Raw genomic sequence first — 18,756 nt, forward strand, 5'->3', positions numbered from 1 at the left:
TCATCTGTGTCGCACATAACACGTATGACTGCAGTAAACTCGTTGTTTAGAATGTGTTTTGATTGTATATTACATAAGTAGAGTATATTTGTTGATCAGCTGGTAAAGCTCAGCTGTTGCTGATTCTACACAAGCTTTAAGTTTAATAATTGTAGTCACAATTAGAGCTTCAGGTATTTGTACCTGGATAAAACGACGCTACTATAACTAGAACAATCATATTTATAACGAATATCGCGCATCTTTGACGTTCCATCGACCTGACCTCATCTTCGAGCAAATTTAACGCTACGATAAATACACTTAATTTATTGAAATATTTTCCCAACACCTAGCTTACGCAAATTTATCTCTTCATACTGGAGCAACATTAATTGTTAATTCCGATGTTTCCAGACCCGAATTTTATTGAAAAATAAACTCAGTCTCGCATTGATAACCATAAAACGTGCACGTGCATTTTACTTGGACGCATTTTCAATTCTTGCTTTGACATCAATTTATTGTCCCATGAAATTCACATTTTTAAACTTTAATTGAGGCGCCGTGGACCGTTTTTTTTTTAAATGGATTTATCTTTTCCATAGAATGAATAAAATGACTGGTCATTTCTTTGGCCGGATAAGATGTGGAATTTTTGAACTGCATCACCATAACTGAGTGCTGTCACAAAGTCAGGTAAATGTAAAGCAAAGCAACTTGGAAATTCGATAAATACCGAGTCAGTCCCGTAAATCCTGTCACACTATTTTTCCACAGCATACAGAATTTTAAAAACTTCTGAAAATTTTTTGGACCAACGCACTTGACAGTGCTCCATACAAAATTTTACTCTGTAAAAAGAGTGGAGATAAAATTTCATACAAAAAGTACTCTATTTGGCAGCTGTCATAAATAACACTTTTGCTTGAAGTGCTTGTGTTTGGACTCATAAATTGAATAGCAGATTTCGTGTGGCGTTTGCAACTCGAGCCGGAGGCAAAATACAAAAGTGTTAAACAATTACTTTATTTTAAGTGAATTTTAACATTCATGTCAATGAAGTAATGACTCATTTCTCTGAGGCTTAGTGAGTAAATTCTATCAGTTCAAGTGAAAATGAACTTACCGTGCACAAGAATATAAAATATCTTACGTAATTGCTTGTAAGTTATTGTTTTGGCTTGCGTGATTACTCCAATCGCCTTCGGCTCGTCCCGAAAAGCTAACACTTGCTAAAACAACAAAGTTACAAGCAAGGACGTACTGTTACTGAAAACGGTGAGGTAGAGCTAGAATCCCAAGTTTTTGAGTATAGCATACCTTACTTAACAATGGTTCAAATGATGGGAATGGCTTCTTGTCTAGTTACCGACCTCCACGGTTTCGTCTCGGATCAGTAAATTTCCCGCAAGAGGTATCATTCATATCAGTCGTTCCATTGGCAAGTAATGTCGTATGAAAGAAACTTGGTGGAATGCTATCGTTGGAAGTTTTTTTCTGCAAGCAAGTAAAGTAATTTCTCGTTTTGACTGGTAGAAAGTGAAGTTTCTATCACGAGGATACCTTCAAGGAAATGTTATTGTGCGCGCAGTCTTGCTTTTCGCCAAATGAAATATAAATCAGTAACATAACTGAAAGAACGACGACGACAAAATAACATAATTAGCTTTAAAGTGGTTTAGCAAAATGTATTTTGAAACTAATGAGGTAAACGATTTTGCGGTAATCTGTTGAAAACACTTATTAGATCAAAGGCACAGACTCAAAAATTTTACTTTTTTTATATTCGTGCCGCCGTCTGTTCGAGGCGTTGTATGTCTTGCCCGAAAAACGAACAGGTCATACAGTCATTTTAGGTCTGGTGTTTTATGGTGTATCAACGTAGTTTTCTTTACAGTTAAGTCTTCATGCGTTTTGCCCAGAGAAATTTTGTTTGTTTTTTTTTTTTTTAAATACCTACAACGAACGTGATATGGGTTTGATGGGGTTCCATAATTAGACTATTTAGCTTGTAATAATCATTTGAAAAAAAAAATTCTAGGCATGCAGAAACGATGCTCGTTCAATTAACATTATATCGTAAATTTTGAAAATTTCTGATTGATTTCTTCAATATATGTATACGTAGACGAACTGAAACCGTTAATTCGGATTAAAACTAACCCTTTGAACGACTTACATCGAAAAGGTTATTGATGCATTACATCTTATACATATATATATTCACATCGGCTGGGAAAACCACTTAGGTATTTTTTTTTGCCTTATTCTGCCTGAGTGGTTTTTCCCGCCGGTCAATATTAACTTTAACTTTGGTACAACTATACATTTTTAATTCACTGTGCAAGTTATCGATCTACTGGTAAGTGTCAACATTTAGGTGAGCTAACAACCGTACTTGAATTTAAAAACAAGCGCCGTAATACACTTTAGTGTGTACATAAAACGATGTCAATTAAATTGAATTTTTGCGATGAAATCACAAATTAAAAATTTATTGAATGGCAGTTCTGACTCATGGGTACGATTATAATGACTGAACAGTTCTTTAGAAATTGCAAATGAATTGGAATTAAATTGTGTTTCAAGTACGGTTGCATTGTGCTGTTTGTTTCGATTCTAATCGCTTCAAACAACCCTCCTAAATCAGTTGCACTTGTACTCGTATTCTCACCTTTTCTCTCTCAGTCTTACCTCCGCCATATAAATCTCTAATTCGTCTTCGAAAGCGTTTTTATCGAAATTCTTTAAACTACAATTACTTATGTTACCGTCATCGATGGAAATCGCGTCGTGATGTCGATCCTTCTCATCAACTTCATGCACGATATCCTTCTCAATGGACACAACTTTTCTACCGGCGTCGACACTTCTATGTTCTAGCGGAGGACTATAATAACCGACATTTCGTGAGTCTTTGTTCCAATTGAAAATATTTTTGAAAAACCCAAATACTCTCGATCGATCATTCGTTTTCACTTTAGCAACGCCACGTACTACCGAAATTTTAACGTCGTCCTTTTTGTTGAATACAACGTTATACCGTTCATCGTCAGATGGTAAATCCATTTTGTTAATGGCATTAATTGAATTTGATTGTTGGTTACATTGTGCGCTGCTATTCCCAACTAAATGCTCTGGACAATTGTCGTACACATAGTCTGTACGGTGTTGATTATTTGTATCGCCGAATTGATTTGATGTATGATATCCGGACATAAATCGATCTGTATTGTCTGCTGCTACCTTGTAGGCTGAATCAAAGGCATTTGAATGCATATTCCTTAGTTGAGCAATTTTTAAAGCTTGAGAACGCGGCAGTGTCACTGAATCAAAGGACTGCTTTTGAGTAACGGTTGAGTAGAGGCTTTCATCGCGCACTGAGCTTCCTACATGGACATTCAAAAGGATTTCGCATTAGACTCAATTTTTCGATGGGAAAAACTGTACACTCCATATGTACCTGAATATTCGGTAGACTCTTGAGGTCCATACCGCTTTCGCTGACTCCTCGATAATACTCTGTAGGCGCGCTTTTTATCGTAATGTCTCGCTGACACTTGGCAGCATTTCGCCAACGTTTCCTAAATAAAACAGACTAAAATTGCATTAGGTGAATATGGTCACGGTATTTGTGATGTTTAGTATTTTATTTGGTCGGTTCTGGTGGTCACTTGTCGGTCGCTCTAAATATAGACGACCCAGACATTGATTTATGCAGAGTGCTGTTCGAACAGTAATAAAGTTTTCCACTTTTCAAAAGTCGATTTTATTATTATTATGTGCACTTTCGCTACCCAGTACATTTATAATGATTAATGTTGACGGTTCAATATATTGTACACATGAACTGAATTTGTTAATGAACGTATTGTAGAAATGATTGAAACAGAGACGCGTGTGTATGTGTTGCAGTAAATCATATGAAAAGGTTAACATGTTTTGAATGTGCTTCATTCATATTCAGATGCTATTGATTCAGATGATATTCAGATTTGTGTAACTGATATTCAATGAGACGCTAATGTCATTACAACGGGCTCTATAATTTCGGCATAAATATGGAACAAAAGCTGTCGTCCAGCTCCCATTTCTATCTGTTCCTGGTTTCAGGAGAGCGGTAAATAGACGACAAGTGAAATTGCGGAAATTCGTTTGATGAACACTTTTATTTTCCATTCTACTATTCGAGGCGAAAGGTCGCTTCTGTACAGAACTGGTTTGCTGTTCAACATCAACTGGTGATTGCAATCAGCATTTACTGTTGTGGAATTTAAATAAATCCAATGCATGTATCATTATATAGCGCTAATCAAAAACTATTTTATCCTAGGTAGCTCTGGTAGCTCTGTGTAATGTTGAAAAGAACAGCTCTGCTCGTTTAATTGTTGGTCATGAAACGTTTACTAATTGTTGGCATATTAATTGATTGAAGCACTTTTTATGCTCTAACACGGAAATTAGTCGGCTCTGTTCATTGAAGTAAGAGTGTCTAGTAACCTAGTTGGTGATTTTGAGGGATCGTTTTAAATTTCAACATGTCAAAGTCGGCACTATTTTTTTAAAAGTTGATTGATACATGTCTGGATAGGTCCGATAGGTCTTGGTGTCAAACCTCCAAAACCAATATCAAAAATGTCCTATGTACCATTATTGCCAGGTAGGGTGCGCTTGAAACACGAACAATCGCTTTTCTAGAACCATTTCAACAATGAGATAGGAAAGGCTGGGGTCGAGTACTATGAGGGCTAATAGAGGTCTCGAAAAAGATAAAGACATTCGTCGAAAAAAACTTTTCAAAGAAGTCAAAGAGATTGTTGAAACTTAATTTTTGCATTTTCCACCACCCATTAGAGAATTCCCTTTCGTTTGGCACGATGCAAAGTTTTGAATCAGATTTTTTCACTATACTGGACTGATGTGTGACATATTTGCTTCTCAAAAATACGCTTCGTACGTCACTATAAATGTATGTGGGGTATCATTGGAGAGGTGACGGGTACAAGCAGCTCATTTATATTGACTTTAAATGGTTTGTCGTAGCAGGTGCACCTTTCAAAGTTTACGATACCCAGAGATTTCGTTCAAACTTGAAAGAGTATTGATGCAGTTAGATTAGTCTAGCTTATTAGTTAGACAGTGCGGTCCTGCTAGGTGTGGATTTTCAAGTTGGTTTAACAATTAATTTAACAATTAACCAATCTTCTCACTCCTTTCGTTGGCTTAGACAGACCGACAGAACTTCGATGTAATAATCGAGTTTATGTTTTTAGTTTCAAATCTTTCAAATATTTTATTTCGATGATAACAAACACATAACCGGACGATACTCTCATATATAGATTTTTGATATAAAAATTCGCGCCTCACATGTGCGACTTGTTAGTATGAATGAATGTTAATTTAGTTGTTAATTTACCTTGAATGCATCTCGGAACTTGTTGCTCATAATATTGTACAGAAGTGGATTGATGCATGTTGACACATAGTACATTATACCTGATATATAGGTCATAACATTGTAAATTTCCATGTGATCTTCTAAATTTCCATAGATTGCGACAAGACGCTGTGCGTGGAATGGTGCCCAGCATAAAAAAAATGCTACCACAACAGCAACTGAAAATTTGAAAAAAAGAAAGGAAAACTAGAACCAATCATCTACGGTCGATTTGTCATATTAATATAATTGCTGGCTCTGCAAAACAACACGAATCTGAATCGGACGAAAAAGGTAATGTGAAAGGACGTTGGATTTGAAGTGGTTCAATCATAGCGTAAATGACCCCGAATGTCTGTCAGTGAATCGAATCCGACGAGCATCACTGGCTGGACTGTCATTGTTATAAACTCAACAGAAGTTTTCCAACAAAATGTGTATAGTTGGTAGATTTCCATACCTCTTCTTACACCACACTCTACACACACACAAATTCGCAAATCAAGTTAAAAAATTTGAATACGGTTGAATACACTCTTGACTCTCACGAACGAACGGGCACATGTAATGTGACTAAGCGTTTGACTTGAAGTGACTCTACGATAAAAAGGTAATAAATCATGTGATTTGGATAGATGATTTTCTGCATAATCGCTTTTAATTGACGATGTAGAAGAAACATATTTCATAACGACAAACGTAACGCTGACATTGTATCATTAGAAAAGCAAAGTTTGCAAACTAGAGAATATGAGTGATTTTCTGTAAGTCAGGTCCGGACCGGCTCTCTAGACTCTGGCGATGCCTGATACGCCTTCTCTTTAAATTGCTATATTGCCGTCTCTTTACAGTATGACACCTATCTGTCTATGTGCCCCATGCGCCTTTTAATACCCAGTTCGGTCATGATCTATGTGGACTTTAAAATAAAATTAACTCCGGTTCGGCACTCTCACCAGAGTCAACTAATGTGTAATCGGTCTACTTATCATTGCAACGAGAATGGTATAATTAATCGGTCACCCGGTATCATTAAAAGATTTCGCACTTAATTTATTCTCGACAGTTCAAGCTCATGCAGGATGCCATTGTATTTTAGTGCAATGAGCACAGTACTGAATCTATGCAGACCACATGTATAACACTTCAACATAGAAATGGTCATAAAATACCATCAACGCACTTCAAGCATAAGTGGTACTCTAAATAGAGAACTGAAACGGGACAGTGTATCCAACCAGGTTTTTGTATTGTAAAAAAATCTGGAAAATGTTTTAATACAAAATATTACTCTATTTGGCAGATGTCACACAATGCACTTATACTTGAAGTGCGTTGATACCATGTAATACCACAAAATTTCGGCAATTGCCTAATGTCAATTGAAGTGTATTTTATAACAGAAGTCGATGTTGCCTAAATTTAGAATTCTTGAAAAATTAAAAAACGAGACGTTCAGTTTAAACGGCATTCGAACAGGGCTGGTATAAAAATCAAAAATGTGTAACAATAAAATTGGTTCTAAGTTCACCACTGTGATGCAGACACAATGTAAGTAAATAATGAATGGTGTGAGTTCCAATAATGCTAATACTTTCTCAACAAAATTATTCCGAATTTTATCGTAATTTGCGTATCACATTATTGGAATGAACGAACCGAAGAGTTTTCCTTTTAATTTTATAAATTTTCGCAATTTCAATTTCACGAAAACTTAATGTGCGATGTGATTTATTTAAGCACAATATGTGTACGATTTTCTCTAACCCGCCCACGTCGAAATGTACCGCGAGCGAAAACTTTTTCCAATACCACATGCTCACAGTTCTCAATCACATCGGAAAAAATTAACTCACTTAACGATTACTTTCGATACATTTCTCTCTGTGCTGTTGCGAACGGTAAATTTTAGCTTCTCGTTCCTAGTACCGTTGAATGGGGTACATCATTGTAAATTGAGTGGAGCAATGTAAATATCAACGATTTGAATTATGGATCGTACATAAAATGAAGATTAATCATTCGAAGACACAATATAGGTATAGAAGCAGAGAACTTGCTGGTACTAACTTTGAGACTACGAATGCAATTATGAAGACTTAATGTTCTCACAGGGTAATTAACTGGAGTTATAGCAGCGGCAACAATTAGTGAAGTAAATTTTAAGTTTTTTTTCTTTCAAAAAGCTTACCTAACATCTTGAGAACGCGTCTCGTTCCTTGTGTATTCTGCTGCCGAAAGGAGCTCACATTCGGCCGTCGCTGAATCGTTACACCATTCGTACGCGGCATCAAGCTAGACGATCTCAATTTGAAGCCAATCAAGACATACAGAATGGTTATCAATGACATCGGGGCCACGAAAAATAGGAACGTAGACAATTCGAACAAATGTTCGATAATTACGTTCTTAACTACACACTGTTCGATTCCACCATGTTCGACGACGCCGAATTGCAGAGCTTGTGGTATAGCGAAACCGATCGAAATCACCCAAACTAATAGAATTAAACGGACCGCTCTGCTCAGTTTCGACATCGTGTGCGACAGAAATGGGTGACAAATCTGTGGAGGAAAATTGAAATAGATTTTGTGTGACGAAATGAAATTTGGGAAGAAAATATTTTTACCGCAACATATCGCTCGACGGTGAACGCTGTTATTGTTAACACCGTTGCATTTGCACTGGTTTCGGCTACCAATCCTCGTAGCACGCAAAACATTTCACCGAAAACGTACGGATACTTTGACCATACCATGTACATCTCCTGCGGTACTCCGGACAGTAATAGTAGAAAATCGGAAATCGCCAAACTGAACAGATAGTAGTTCGTGGCAGTTTTCAGTGATTTATTTTTCGATATAACAATGCAAGTGCTAATGTTGCCAATAACGCCAGTGATAAAAATCAGCATGTAGATGAACGTTATTGGAATGACCACGTACAGCGAATCACGTTGCGGTCCTAGATATCCGGTAAAATTGCTGTATTCTCCATCCAAATTTACACCGACCGTTGGTAGGGCCTGTTGAATCGATGAGTACCAGTCGCTGAGTGATTCATTTCCCAGGCTTGTATTGTTAGACATTGCACCCGTTGGTATGGCGTCGATAATTTATCGTTCTTTAGATGCAGGAATTGCGGGGCTCATTTTGTCTAGAGAGAGAAAGGTAAAACAAATATTTAGCTAACTTAGCGTAGGAAATTTAATAACATTATTTGCTGGACTGATAACAAAGCGGATCACCTCTCGTACACCGTTTATGATAATATTGTGGAATACAATGGGCTCTTTCAAGCTTACCATAATTTCAGAGTATAATGGCAAGCATACTGCTTATTAATTGATTAACGCGTAATTGGTATAATTAAAATAGCAAATAACATTTCGATACACTTATACTGTAGGGCCTACCTTTGTTTACAATGAATATTCGGTTGATTAAGGTTGTGGACTTGAAATTTTAACTTGGGATAATTATTAATTGTATGGGTGGTTCATTTACGCGTTTTTTGCCAATGTTGCTATAAAGAGAAAATTCTTGGAAAAATACTTTTACAAATTTCAAGCTTGTTTATGCAAAGTATAATATTGACATTGTTCGTTGACGGTAAGTATATTATAGTAAGATAGAATCCGGTCCGTTATACATTTTACTGAGAAAGTTGTGTCTCGTTTTTTAGTCGATCTGATGGAATTTCATTCTGTGTGATTACGGAATGTCTCTAAAAATGTAAATAAATTTTAAATAAATACAATCGGCCAAAAAACGTTATGTGCACAATTTTGGATAAGAACCAGCTGATCATCGTGGAAATGTTCGTTTCAATGGCCATAATTTACGCTTTAGAATTTGAATTTTCAATGAATCGATGGATGAACCAGTGAATTAAAAAATAATTTTCAACGCATTCTCATATGATAATAAAACGAGTTGATTAAATACAACATTGCATTTGATTGTGTGTTGTTGTGTGTTTAATTTTGAATTTGCTGCGGACTTATGGGGTGAATAGGCCGGCGGTGTACTCACTCGTGCACTTTTATGTGAGTGGTACATCCAATTAAATACGAATGCACTTAGCAAATGTCTGATAGACATGATACCATCGCTCAGCTGGTGAAAAACAATGCACACATAAATTTTGGGCCAATTGTGTGTCAGATAAGCTTGACAATTTGGCCATTCTTTTCAATACATTTTTCCATTCTTTTCAATAGATTTTACCATTTATTTAAAATTGAAAATATTATACCCACTCAGCAGGACATTCCGTAATGCTATTGTTCCAGCTCATTTTGTTGCCTAACTTTAATCGGAACGTAAAAATGGTTCCACTTTGACGCAATTTTCGCAGAAAAACTGAATGCGACTGAGACAAAAAAAATAATTGAAAATAGCTTAAATGCCACTGACTTCAATTTTAAAACTCAATTAAAATGGTGGTTTTTTTTCGAAAATATTAAATTGAATTTCCATCAAAATTTCGCTACGAAACTTTCGAGATATTCCACACAAATCTGGGTGGGTGTAACAAGTAAGTAAATTATTAAAATTTTATTCAGTCTGAGTCGTGTATCGCCTAGTTTAATTGTAACATGTTATAGGCATGGTTTTTTTTTCATTTGACTGTCTGCACCTACTTTTTAGGTACAAGCGAAGATCGATGTACTCAACATGTTTATTTTAATAATTTTAATGCAATTGGCAATGTCAGAATGATAATTTTAGATGGTTTTCTTTCTGTTAAATATTTTACTCATTCGAGTTCATGTAGATTGACTCTTATTATTCGACCACACATGCCTTAAAAATTGATTTGTGGTTTACTTAACTGTTGAACCGGATATTGCGGATTTATTTGATTTAAAAATATTTTATTTTGTTTAGTTTTCAATAAAAATTTCCGACAGACAGTTATTATGCTTACACAGATGGCACAGAAGTAACTGAAACATTTCTCGTTTCTACGCATCATATCATTTACTCAAAAACTGTGAAACCTTATAGGCGTTTTTTGAGTAAATTGAATCAAAACAATGGAAATTTTTTCGAACTTTCATGATTTTGATTTGACAACAATTTGCAAATAGTCAAAACTTTGACCATAGTGATAATAAAAGTCCAGAAGAAAACTCTGAAAAATTTTACATACCCTTCAAATCCCTCAAATTCTGAAACTGAAAAAACTGAAAACTCCAGAAGGGAACCCAATAAAACCTCAGAAATCCTTCAGAATACTTATGTTCTAGAGCTGAGAACATGATGACCATGTGGTGTGACTTAATTTTGGGAACTGACCTGCCTCAATAGTTCAATAACCTGAAAAGAATCCTTTCGAAGTAGATTGACATCTCTTCTCGTTTACGAAGGTAAAATCATAGAAAAAAGGGACATAACGGCCGCTGCCGGATTGAGCTGCCGTCATTGTCCTACATCAATTTATAATCAGGAATCGATACGGAACAACATAAAATCATCGTTAGAACGATTTTGTAAGATGCAGGACTAACTCCTTCTTTCAGCCTAAGCAGGTCCACTATAAAAGACTTATGAATCTTCTAGAGTTCTCACAGTCATAAGGAGTAATAACTCTTCTACAGATGCAAGAAAAAAATGACTTTTTTCGCCTTTTCCTTTCTACAGTTGATGTCAATGAGATTTAGAAATGGGATACAAACAGCACTGGATACAAACAAAATTCATCATAAATCTTTATGCCAACCTACCACTACCGCGCGTTGCCAAATGATACCAACCACACGCGTGTGTTTAACTATTTCACCGGAAAAGACATATGAGCAGTTTTGTTTATTTGAAGTAAATTCATTTCTAAATTTTACTGAAATTTCAGTTCTGCGTGTAACTAGGGACAGGAGTTTAAATAAATCAAAAAGGAAATGTGAGCCACTGTTGCCGTTGAAAATAACCTTTATTTTTAGGATTCTCGTATGATCACGATTCTTTTAAATAAAATATCATACAAAGAAGGAAAACCGAAACGTAATATACCTAAGGTTTTCAGCAATTGGAACAGATGTAGAAAAGGTTTACTTAATGTAGCAGATTACTTTATTTCTGGCAATAAAGTCTTCTATTAAAATCAGTCCAAACGAAAATATTTCCATCATCATTTCACGTAGAAATTTCAAAATATGTAAATTTTTTGGTACCATTCAATGTCTTTTCAAGAGAAAGGCCGGGACGAGACTCTTAGAAACCCGATCAGAATTGCATTTTTTTAAACTAGAAGAATCGAAACCAGGAGAAAACGAGGTTGTAATCTCTCTAATCAACCACACGGGTTAATCTCTTGTAATCATTGATTAATCAACGATTAATCACTAGTTATTCAGATTGATCACGTACCCTTACATGTCTCCTCGAAAAGAATGATTATGGATGGGACTAAGATTAACGGTCAGTGCCTGGGTCAGTGATGATGATAAGGTTAAAGTCAATAGGATAAAATTTGACAAATTTCGGTAATTATTGACAGGTTTTTTCCAGATAAATTTACCAAAAATAGACCCTGCAATAAGTAAAGTAATACTGGACGTAGTGCTTCTATAATAGTGTTGCTTATTTCGTCCTAGAAAAACAAGTAAATTACAGTTAGAGGCACTGAAAATTCAGAATAAATTTACTTCAGCTGTTTTTCAGCACAAACAATCAAAATTGTCTACACGTCTTTATTAGGTTTTACCACTACCAAGCGTGTGCGTGTAGTAGCTTCAACCGTATAGAGTGTTTAAGTGAGAGAGATGGCGAAACGACAACCTATTGTTCCATCTCGGGGTCTGCTGTCAAATTCTTTTGTATTATCGACTCTGTCATCATCACCATCACCTTTATCATCATTCTTTTGTATTATCTATGATAGCAGACCCCGAGTTGATTTTCCATCCTGCTCTACTTAAACACCAAAGTATAAACCGTTTTGATTGTATGTGTGGATCAACTGAAAACAGCTGAAGCAAATTCATGCTGAAATTTCACTGCCTCTGACTGTACCAAAATTTAATTGAAAAACGAAACTTTACTTGAACCCGCCTCGAACTAGATTTTCGAATCCCGATCTACCGAAAACCCTATGTATGTTATTTGCGTCGATTCCGATTTTTTCAGAAAGTTCGGGTAATCTCCAGTCTTTTCCGGTCTATAGGAAAAAAATTTAAATTTCTTGCCGGTATGCTTCCATACAAAAAATGTTAAGAATTTTGACGTATCAGCTTAATACCCGAGTTAACAATTTAAGTCGGAAAAATGCTTCATAAATAATAGCAATTTTCAGCGACCGATTTCTAATTCAGTACAGCATCCTGAATGCGTTTCCTCGTTTAATTTACTAAACTCAACAAAAGGTATCTAATGACATAATACTAGAAACCGTTAATTAGAGAAATAATATACTCAAAATCATCATCAACATCAATCCGCTAAGGATATTAAATTTCATGAAACGATTTATGGCTTTCGAGTCACTATATAAATGGTATATATAGAGAGATATCTTCGACAATCAGTAATTGGTTCTATTTGAGTGTAATTTGACCGAGACCTCGATATTATTTGTGTGTTTTCAACGAGACACCGAGTGTACCATACCATGAATACAACACTAATTAATTATCTGATTTATACAATATTCAATTCAATTTCTTCTTCAACTAATTGCAGTACATTTAGCTGTGTGCTTTAAGTTTGAGACATGTTATAATTTATATCTAAATAATTTATGTCTTATAATATTCCACCGTATAACGACGTTGCTCTGCTCATATATATATTTGCCGTGGAATATGAATCGTTTTAACCACTGCGTGAGCAATAACAGAATACGCATAGAGAATACTATATCATTATATGGTGTATCCATATCACACCTGTGATGTCATATTATTATGGCAAAAGCCTTCCTTTAATAAAATTATCCCCAGGTACACGCATTTTTTTTATCTTGTATGGGTTATTAAGTTTAATGTGATATACTTTCGGTTTTGGAATAATATAATGTTTGTGTTGTGTATGTGTGGTCGGAGGCTTCAAACAATATATTTACTATTGTGTTGTGGAAACATTTATTGTACACACTGCTTGGAAAAAGGACGAGAGCTTCAGCATACACAATTTTATGTATTTTAATGTTATGGGTACGGTCTGAAGAACCGTTGCCAAATCGTCTAACCCATTTCTGAAAATCAAAGAACCCGCATACATAGATGGGGATAGATATGTATATGTTAACCGTACGATTATTTATGAATTATGAGGTAAAATTTAATTCACTTGATTTTGGAAGCATTGTTTGGATTAAACGGGTGATTGTAAACAATAACCACAAATGTGCCACGTGAGGTGTTGTAATATAAAAGATAATTAATGAAACGTTGCGGATTATTATCCGAATAATATTAAATAACAAAGATAATTAATAGGAAAACAATCAAATATTAGGTACGTTGCATTAAATGAAAAGAAATATAAGCAAACCGACAAAACAAAAAGAAATCCATTTCACTTTCCAAACAATTCAAAAGGAATTTAGTTCGACAAAGTTATTTGGTGGCTTTGAAAAGTTTTTTTTTCTTGTTCTTCCGAGTTTCTTTTCTACTTTCTATTTTCGTCTTCTTACTGCCGGAATATAAGTTCATTTGTTATCCGTACCAAATCGTGAAATGATTTCTTTTAATGCTTCCCGTCCTCTACTGGATGTTGACTGTCTTTGATACAGTGTGTGTTATTCTCACCGAAATTGTTTTGGAGGATCGAAGGCACGTGTTAGGGAAGTATCAGAAAGCGTCAAGATTTTTTTTTTTTACGAAGAGAAAAAATATTTAATTGAATTAAAAAGTGGACAAACAGAATGTGTACCGATTAGTTACCTAGCTAGGTACACAGTCCATGAAAATACCTGTGAATGTTTGGTAAATAAAATGTTATGTGGTTCAACAGGCTGAAAAATTATTAGAAAAATTTAGTTGAAATCATTGGCTCTGCACTGAGCACCAATTGGCTTTTGGTGAAAAATTAAAATTTGTTTAACGGAACGAATTATTTATCGAATCGATGATCAGTTATATCACTGTATGACTTCAGTTTATGTTTCAGTGCTGCCTTTAACTTTCGAAAAATTTTTCGACCGTTTCCCATTTATTTTAACTGAAAAGCTCATTCATTTTAATTTAAACTTGATTCCTAATGGTACGAAGATTATAAAAGTTAAAAATAAGACGAAACTTATCATCAATACGAAACACTATTCGCTTTACTGCACTCTACCTTTTTTTTATGAGAATGTAAAGAAGCACATGGTTAAACTATTTATAACTTTCAAGTACGTTACACTCAAGCTTAGAGAAAATGCAACCAATTCTTGGAAAATCTCAAAACTTCCGACTGCTTAAAGTGGATGTGTGTGAAGAGAAAAATTACTGCGCGCCACAGTTATACTTTCTCATAAAATATATGCATTCTGCTAAATATAATTTAAAGTTTCGGAAACTATGAAGCGTTGGCGTACCTTTCATGATATTTAGCTCCTGATTTTGCACCTCAAGGTAAAATTCTCTTTGTGGTCCTTTGAGACCTGACACTCGGAAGAAAAACATTATTTTGTCTAAGTTTCTAACGGATGGAGAGGGTACAAAATAGACATTTTCCCCCCACGTAATATACTTTTGTGATTTCCCTTGAAAATTTGTTTTTTCATCAAAGCTTTCCGAAGCTTTCTTTTACTCGAGTTCTACCAATACCCTCTCACCTTATTTTGACCAATTTGACACTGACTTGCACAAATTTTTAAACGTTATTTCATTTATACACACCAAAATAAAAGGACATCACTGCTCATGCTTCGTTTAATTTATTTTTAAAAGTGTTAAATTTCTATGACAGCATACACTGTACAGTTTTACCACCCTAATTGCCCTAGTTTGTTTGCTAGAAAGGGTATTGGTTCGGGCCATCAATTCCGCTCTTGCTAAAAATTTCTATTTTGTCCCCTTAACAAGAAACTAAATTTCATTAAAAAATCATTTCCGCTGCAATGTTTCCCCTTTTTCGTTTGTTACATGTCCTCTTTTCGAATTTTATCAAGGAACAAAAAATTAGAACGCTAGCTTTTCCTGGTTTCACCGTTATTTACATTACGTACAATCTGTTATCCCCTTGTTTATCAACAATCAGATGCTAATTTACATAAAACTGTTAAATAACCGTCTGATTCTTCTAAAATAATTTCGTTTCGTCGATATGTACCCCTCAAGACAGAAATTGAGTTAATGCTACCGTGGTTCTCACGCTTCTGTTTAAACCGATTTTCTATAAATACATTTCACAAAGAATTTATTTTCATTTGATGTTTAAGTTCAAGAAGTTCAAGTTTCGGAGAGTGGAATTTGTAAATTTGTTTTGAATAGCTTTACGGAGCAAGTTATCCATGCAAACCACCATTATTGGCATAAATCTTCAATGTGTACATAATGACATATATGGAATATATATAATCAAAGAGATGAAGAATGCGTGAAGCATGATATAGCTGAATTGATGTGTCGCTATACATTTTGAATATAGCATTTTAGAAGTTAATTACATTACGTAAATAACGTTTACGTTAAGGTTAACGCATTACATTTCATAAATATACATACTGGAAAGTAATGTTACCAAGTCCTGAAATGAAAATTAATAGACGTTGTCAAAATACCGTTATACAATGAAATCTCCTTTAACAATATCAGAAAACTTTTCAGCAACTCAATTACCAACATTAAGCAACACACAAAACTTTCTGGCTTTTTCCCATAAACCCCGACGGTTTTTTTTTGTATTTAATACTTAATCAATTACTATGGCTACGGGAACAAAATGGTTTTGTTTGGTCTATCCCGTTATTTATTTATTTTTATTAAGTTATTAAATAGAATGCATTAATTGTTTGGTTTCGCTACCAGTCCATTAGAGTCGTATAAAAAATTTATATTTGACTTATGTTTTCCACTGCATACACATTCCGTCGAGCCGATTTACATCTTCTGCCAGCTAACAGTAATTTGTAGTTGCTAATTCGAATTATATGTTAAATATCAGATAAATTATTGTTGTGTAGCTGCCAACTGAGCGTAAACTGATAAACAAACGTCGGTAATTTATTATACTTGAATAGAACAGTTTTTTACTTAATTGAACCGAGAACAGGATTATCCAAATTTAAATTTCAAATTCGTTTACACAATCGAGCAACAGTCTTTACTGTTAGTTTACAGCTTTTACTTTAGCTTTTCGATAATATATGATTTCATGCACAGATTTAATACATTAAGTCCCTCGTTAAACAAAACCTCGGTTTTCGGAGTAATTATGCTACAAGTAACAACCTTCCTCAAATGTGAACTGCTTTCGCTTTTTCTACGACCGGAAATTACTTAGGCATCGCGTGGCCATAATGAGCGATCGGTCAATGTCCAAAGTGCGTCTGGTTGCTATGGGATCTTACCTAAAAACATTAACTTTAGCGATCGTTGCCTATAAATACACTAATTTGAGCGTTACTCATTCTCTTCACTTGATAAGCTCTTTGATAAAACCAATGCGAAACTAGCTATTAAGGGACATCGACAAATTACCGCCATAATTCAGTGTTGACATGCAAGTCTTAAATATTGAATATTTCCATTTTAGAATTTCTAAGGTGTCAAATGTATGACACCTCCAATACACTCCCTCAATAGGGGGACAGAACAAAAGTTTAACTTCCAAAGATAGGTATTTCTCGAGTTAGAACTATGTCTGGCAACACTGAATTGAGGGACGTCCAATATGAACGTCCCCTTACCTATGATTTAAGAAGATTCCGAGAAAGATTTCTTTTGCATCGTTTTATCACGCGAACGTAGAACGTGAACATCGTTTCCGCCCACATTGTTCCCATAAGTGGTAATTTATGGTATGTATAGGCTTCCGCAAAAAAGTTGTTTTTATGATCTAAATAGATATTCTGTTACAATATTCATGTTGATGAAGATTAGCTGCTAATTTCATCAAAGTTCGGCTACAGACTGCTTTGTATTGGATACCATGTTCGTATAAGATGTAAACACCAAAGAGTATTTAATATTTCAATATGATATGTAAATGGCATTTACCACATTGTATATGGCAGTGAGAAACTGTACAAAATCACCCTACCTTGTAAAATATATAACACGTAACTTGAAAAATATTGTTTCGACTTGTGTGTGTGTTACTCCACTCCAACTCGGTAATTTTCTGCAAACCTCACACTCACACCTTCCAACACAATAAATAATTCAATTTATTTGATTTTCGAGTACTTATAGATCGTTCATTTATTTAAAAGCTTTCTTCAGCACACAGTGTACGTACAAAGTAAAAGAATACCCGATGATGTTGAGGCCCATGTATCTGCAGTGGGTGGTGGGTAGTAAATAATAATAAATTATCTAAAACTTTTGTTGCATAATTTTGTAGTCTCACTATTTAACTTACTGAATGAAATTGTAATCGTTCGATAAGGAGAATCTTAAATATTTGTTTTAAAATAAGTTTGAACAGCTTGAACAGAAAATGTGTAGACATTTCAATCCATAAATGAATTAGTCGATAAAAAAGTTTGAATTTGCCTACGGGGTTGGGGTACCATTGCTTGAATTTCTATTTTTCTATTTCTAAGAAATTCATAAAATTATCAACATCCCGTTTATGTGGAAAGCATCCATTTTTGTGTGTTATATTCAACGAAATATAGCGCTATAAACACTGGAATTTATAAAATTAAATGAGTGAAAATTTATTCAGGTTTGCCGTCAGTTTATTTGTTTTCATTTTAAATTGTTGCACAGAATAAAGTTTTACGAGCGAAAACAAATAGACCGTAGCCTGTCTGAGATTAGATAATAGGGATTTCATCCACTTATATTAATTACTCTCTCGAAAAAAGAAGAATTTTTCAAAATTACGACAATTGTCGGGGATATCGTCTTGTGAGATTGTCTGTGCTACTGGACAAAACAGAAAACTTTTTAACGCTGGTAATATGCATATTTCGTCGCACGACGCCTGATGGCGTGATGTCCTCAAAAAAGATTTTTTTCTCATGAAATTGATATCCTCAAAAAAATTATTTGAAAAAAAAAGAAGATCGATGTCCCTAAAAAATGTTTTTGCTGGCGCTTCAGCAGACTATGGTGTCGTTCAAGACGTTTTTCGGTTACATTATGTCAAAGAGTGCGTTAGGGTCGTTCCAGTAGATTCGTCGTTCTAATAATATTTATATTCCAAGGACATCAATGAATTCATATTTAGGGA

The 18,756-nt window shown here is 34.8% G+C and overlaps 1 protein-coding gene across 2 annotated transcripts in view; it reads right to left on the minus strand.

Moving 5' to 3' along the window:
* The window catches only part of LOC119069004 (pyrokinin-1 receptor-like), a 68,253-nt gene that overhangs the window by 458 nt on the left and 49,039 nt on the right, over positions 1-18,756 (minus strand). The window contains exons 2-6 of one of the 2 annotated variants that reach the window (XR_005086259.1): positions 8,052-8,578; positions 7,614-7,986; positions 5,402-5,601; positions 3,446-3,566; positions 2,054-3,371 (exon numbers count right to left, since the gene is read on the minus strand). Coding sequence is in view for 1 of the 2 variants with exons in the window: in XM_037172881.1 (XP_037028776.1) it covers positions 2,653-3,371; positions 3,446-3,566; positions 5,402-5,601; positions 7,614-7,986; positions 8,052-8,510 (1,872 nt within the window). In the remaining variant the exon portion in view is untranslated. Of the gene's footprint in view, positions 1-1,780; positions 3,372-3,445; positions 3,567-5,401; positions 5,602-7,613; positions 7,987-8,051; positions 8,579-18,756 lie in introns of those variants that run through there. The other variant, XM_037172881.1, reaches the window with a different exon arrangement.

The sequence above is a fragment of the Bradysia coprophila genome (genome assembly GCF_014529535.1).
Source record: "Bradysia coprophila strain Holo2 chromosome X unlocalized genomic scaffold, BU_Bcop_v1 contig_20, whole genome shotgun sequence".
Classification (NCBI taxonomy): Eukaryota; Metazoa; Arthropoda; class Insecta; order Diptera; family Sciaridae; genus Bradysia; species Bradysia coprophila.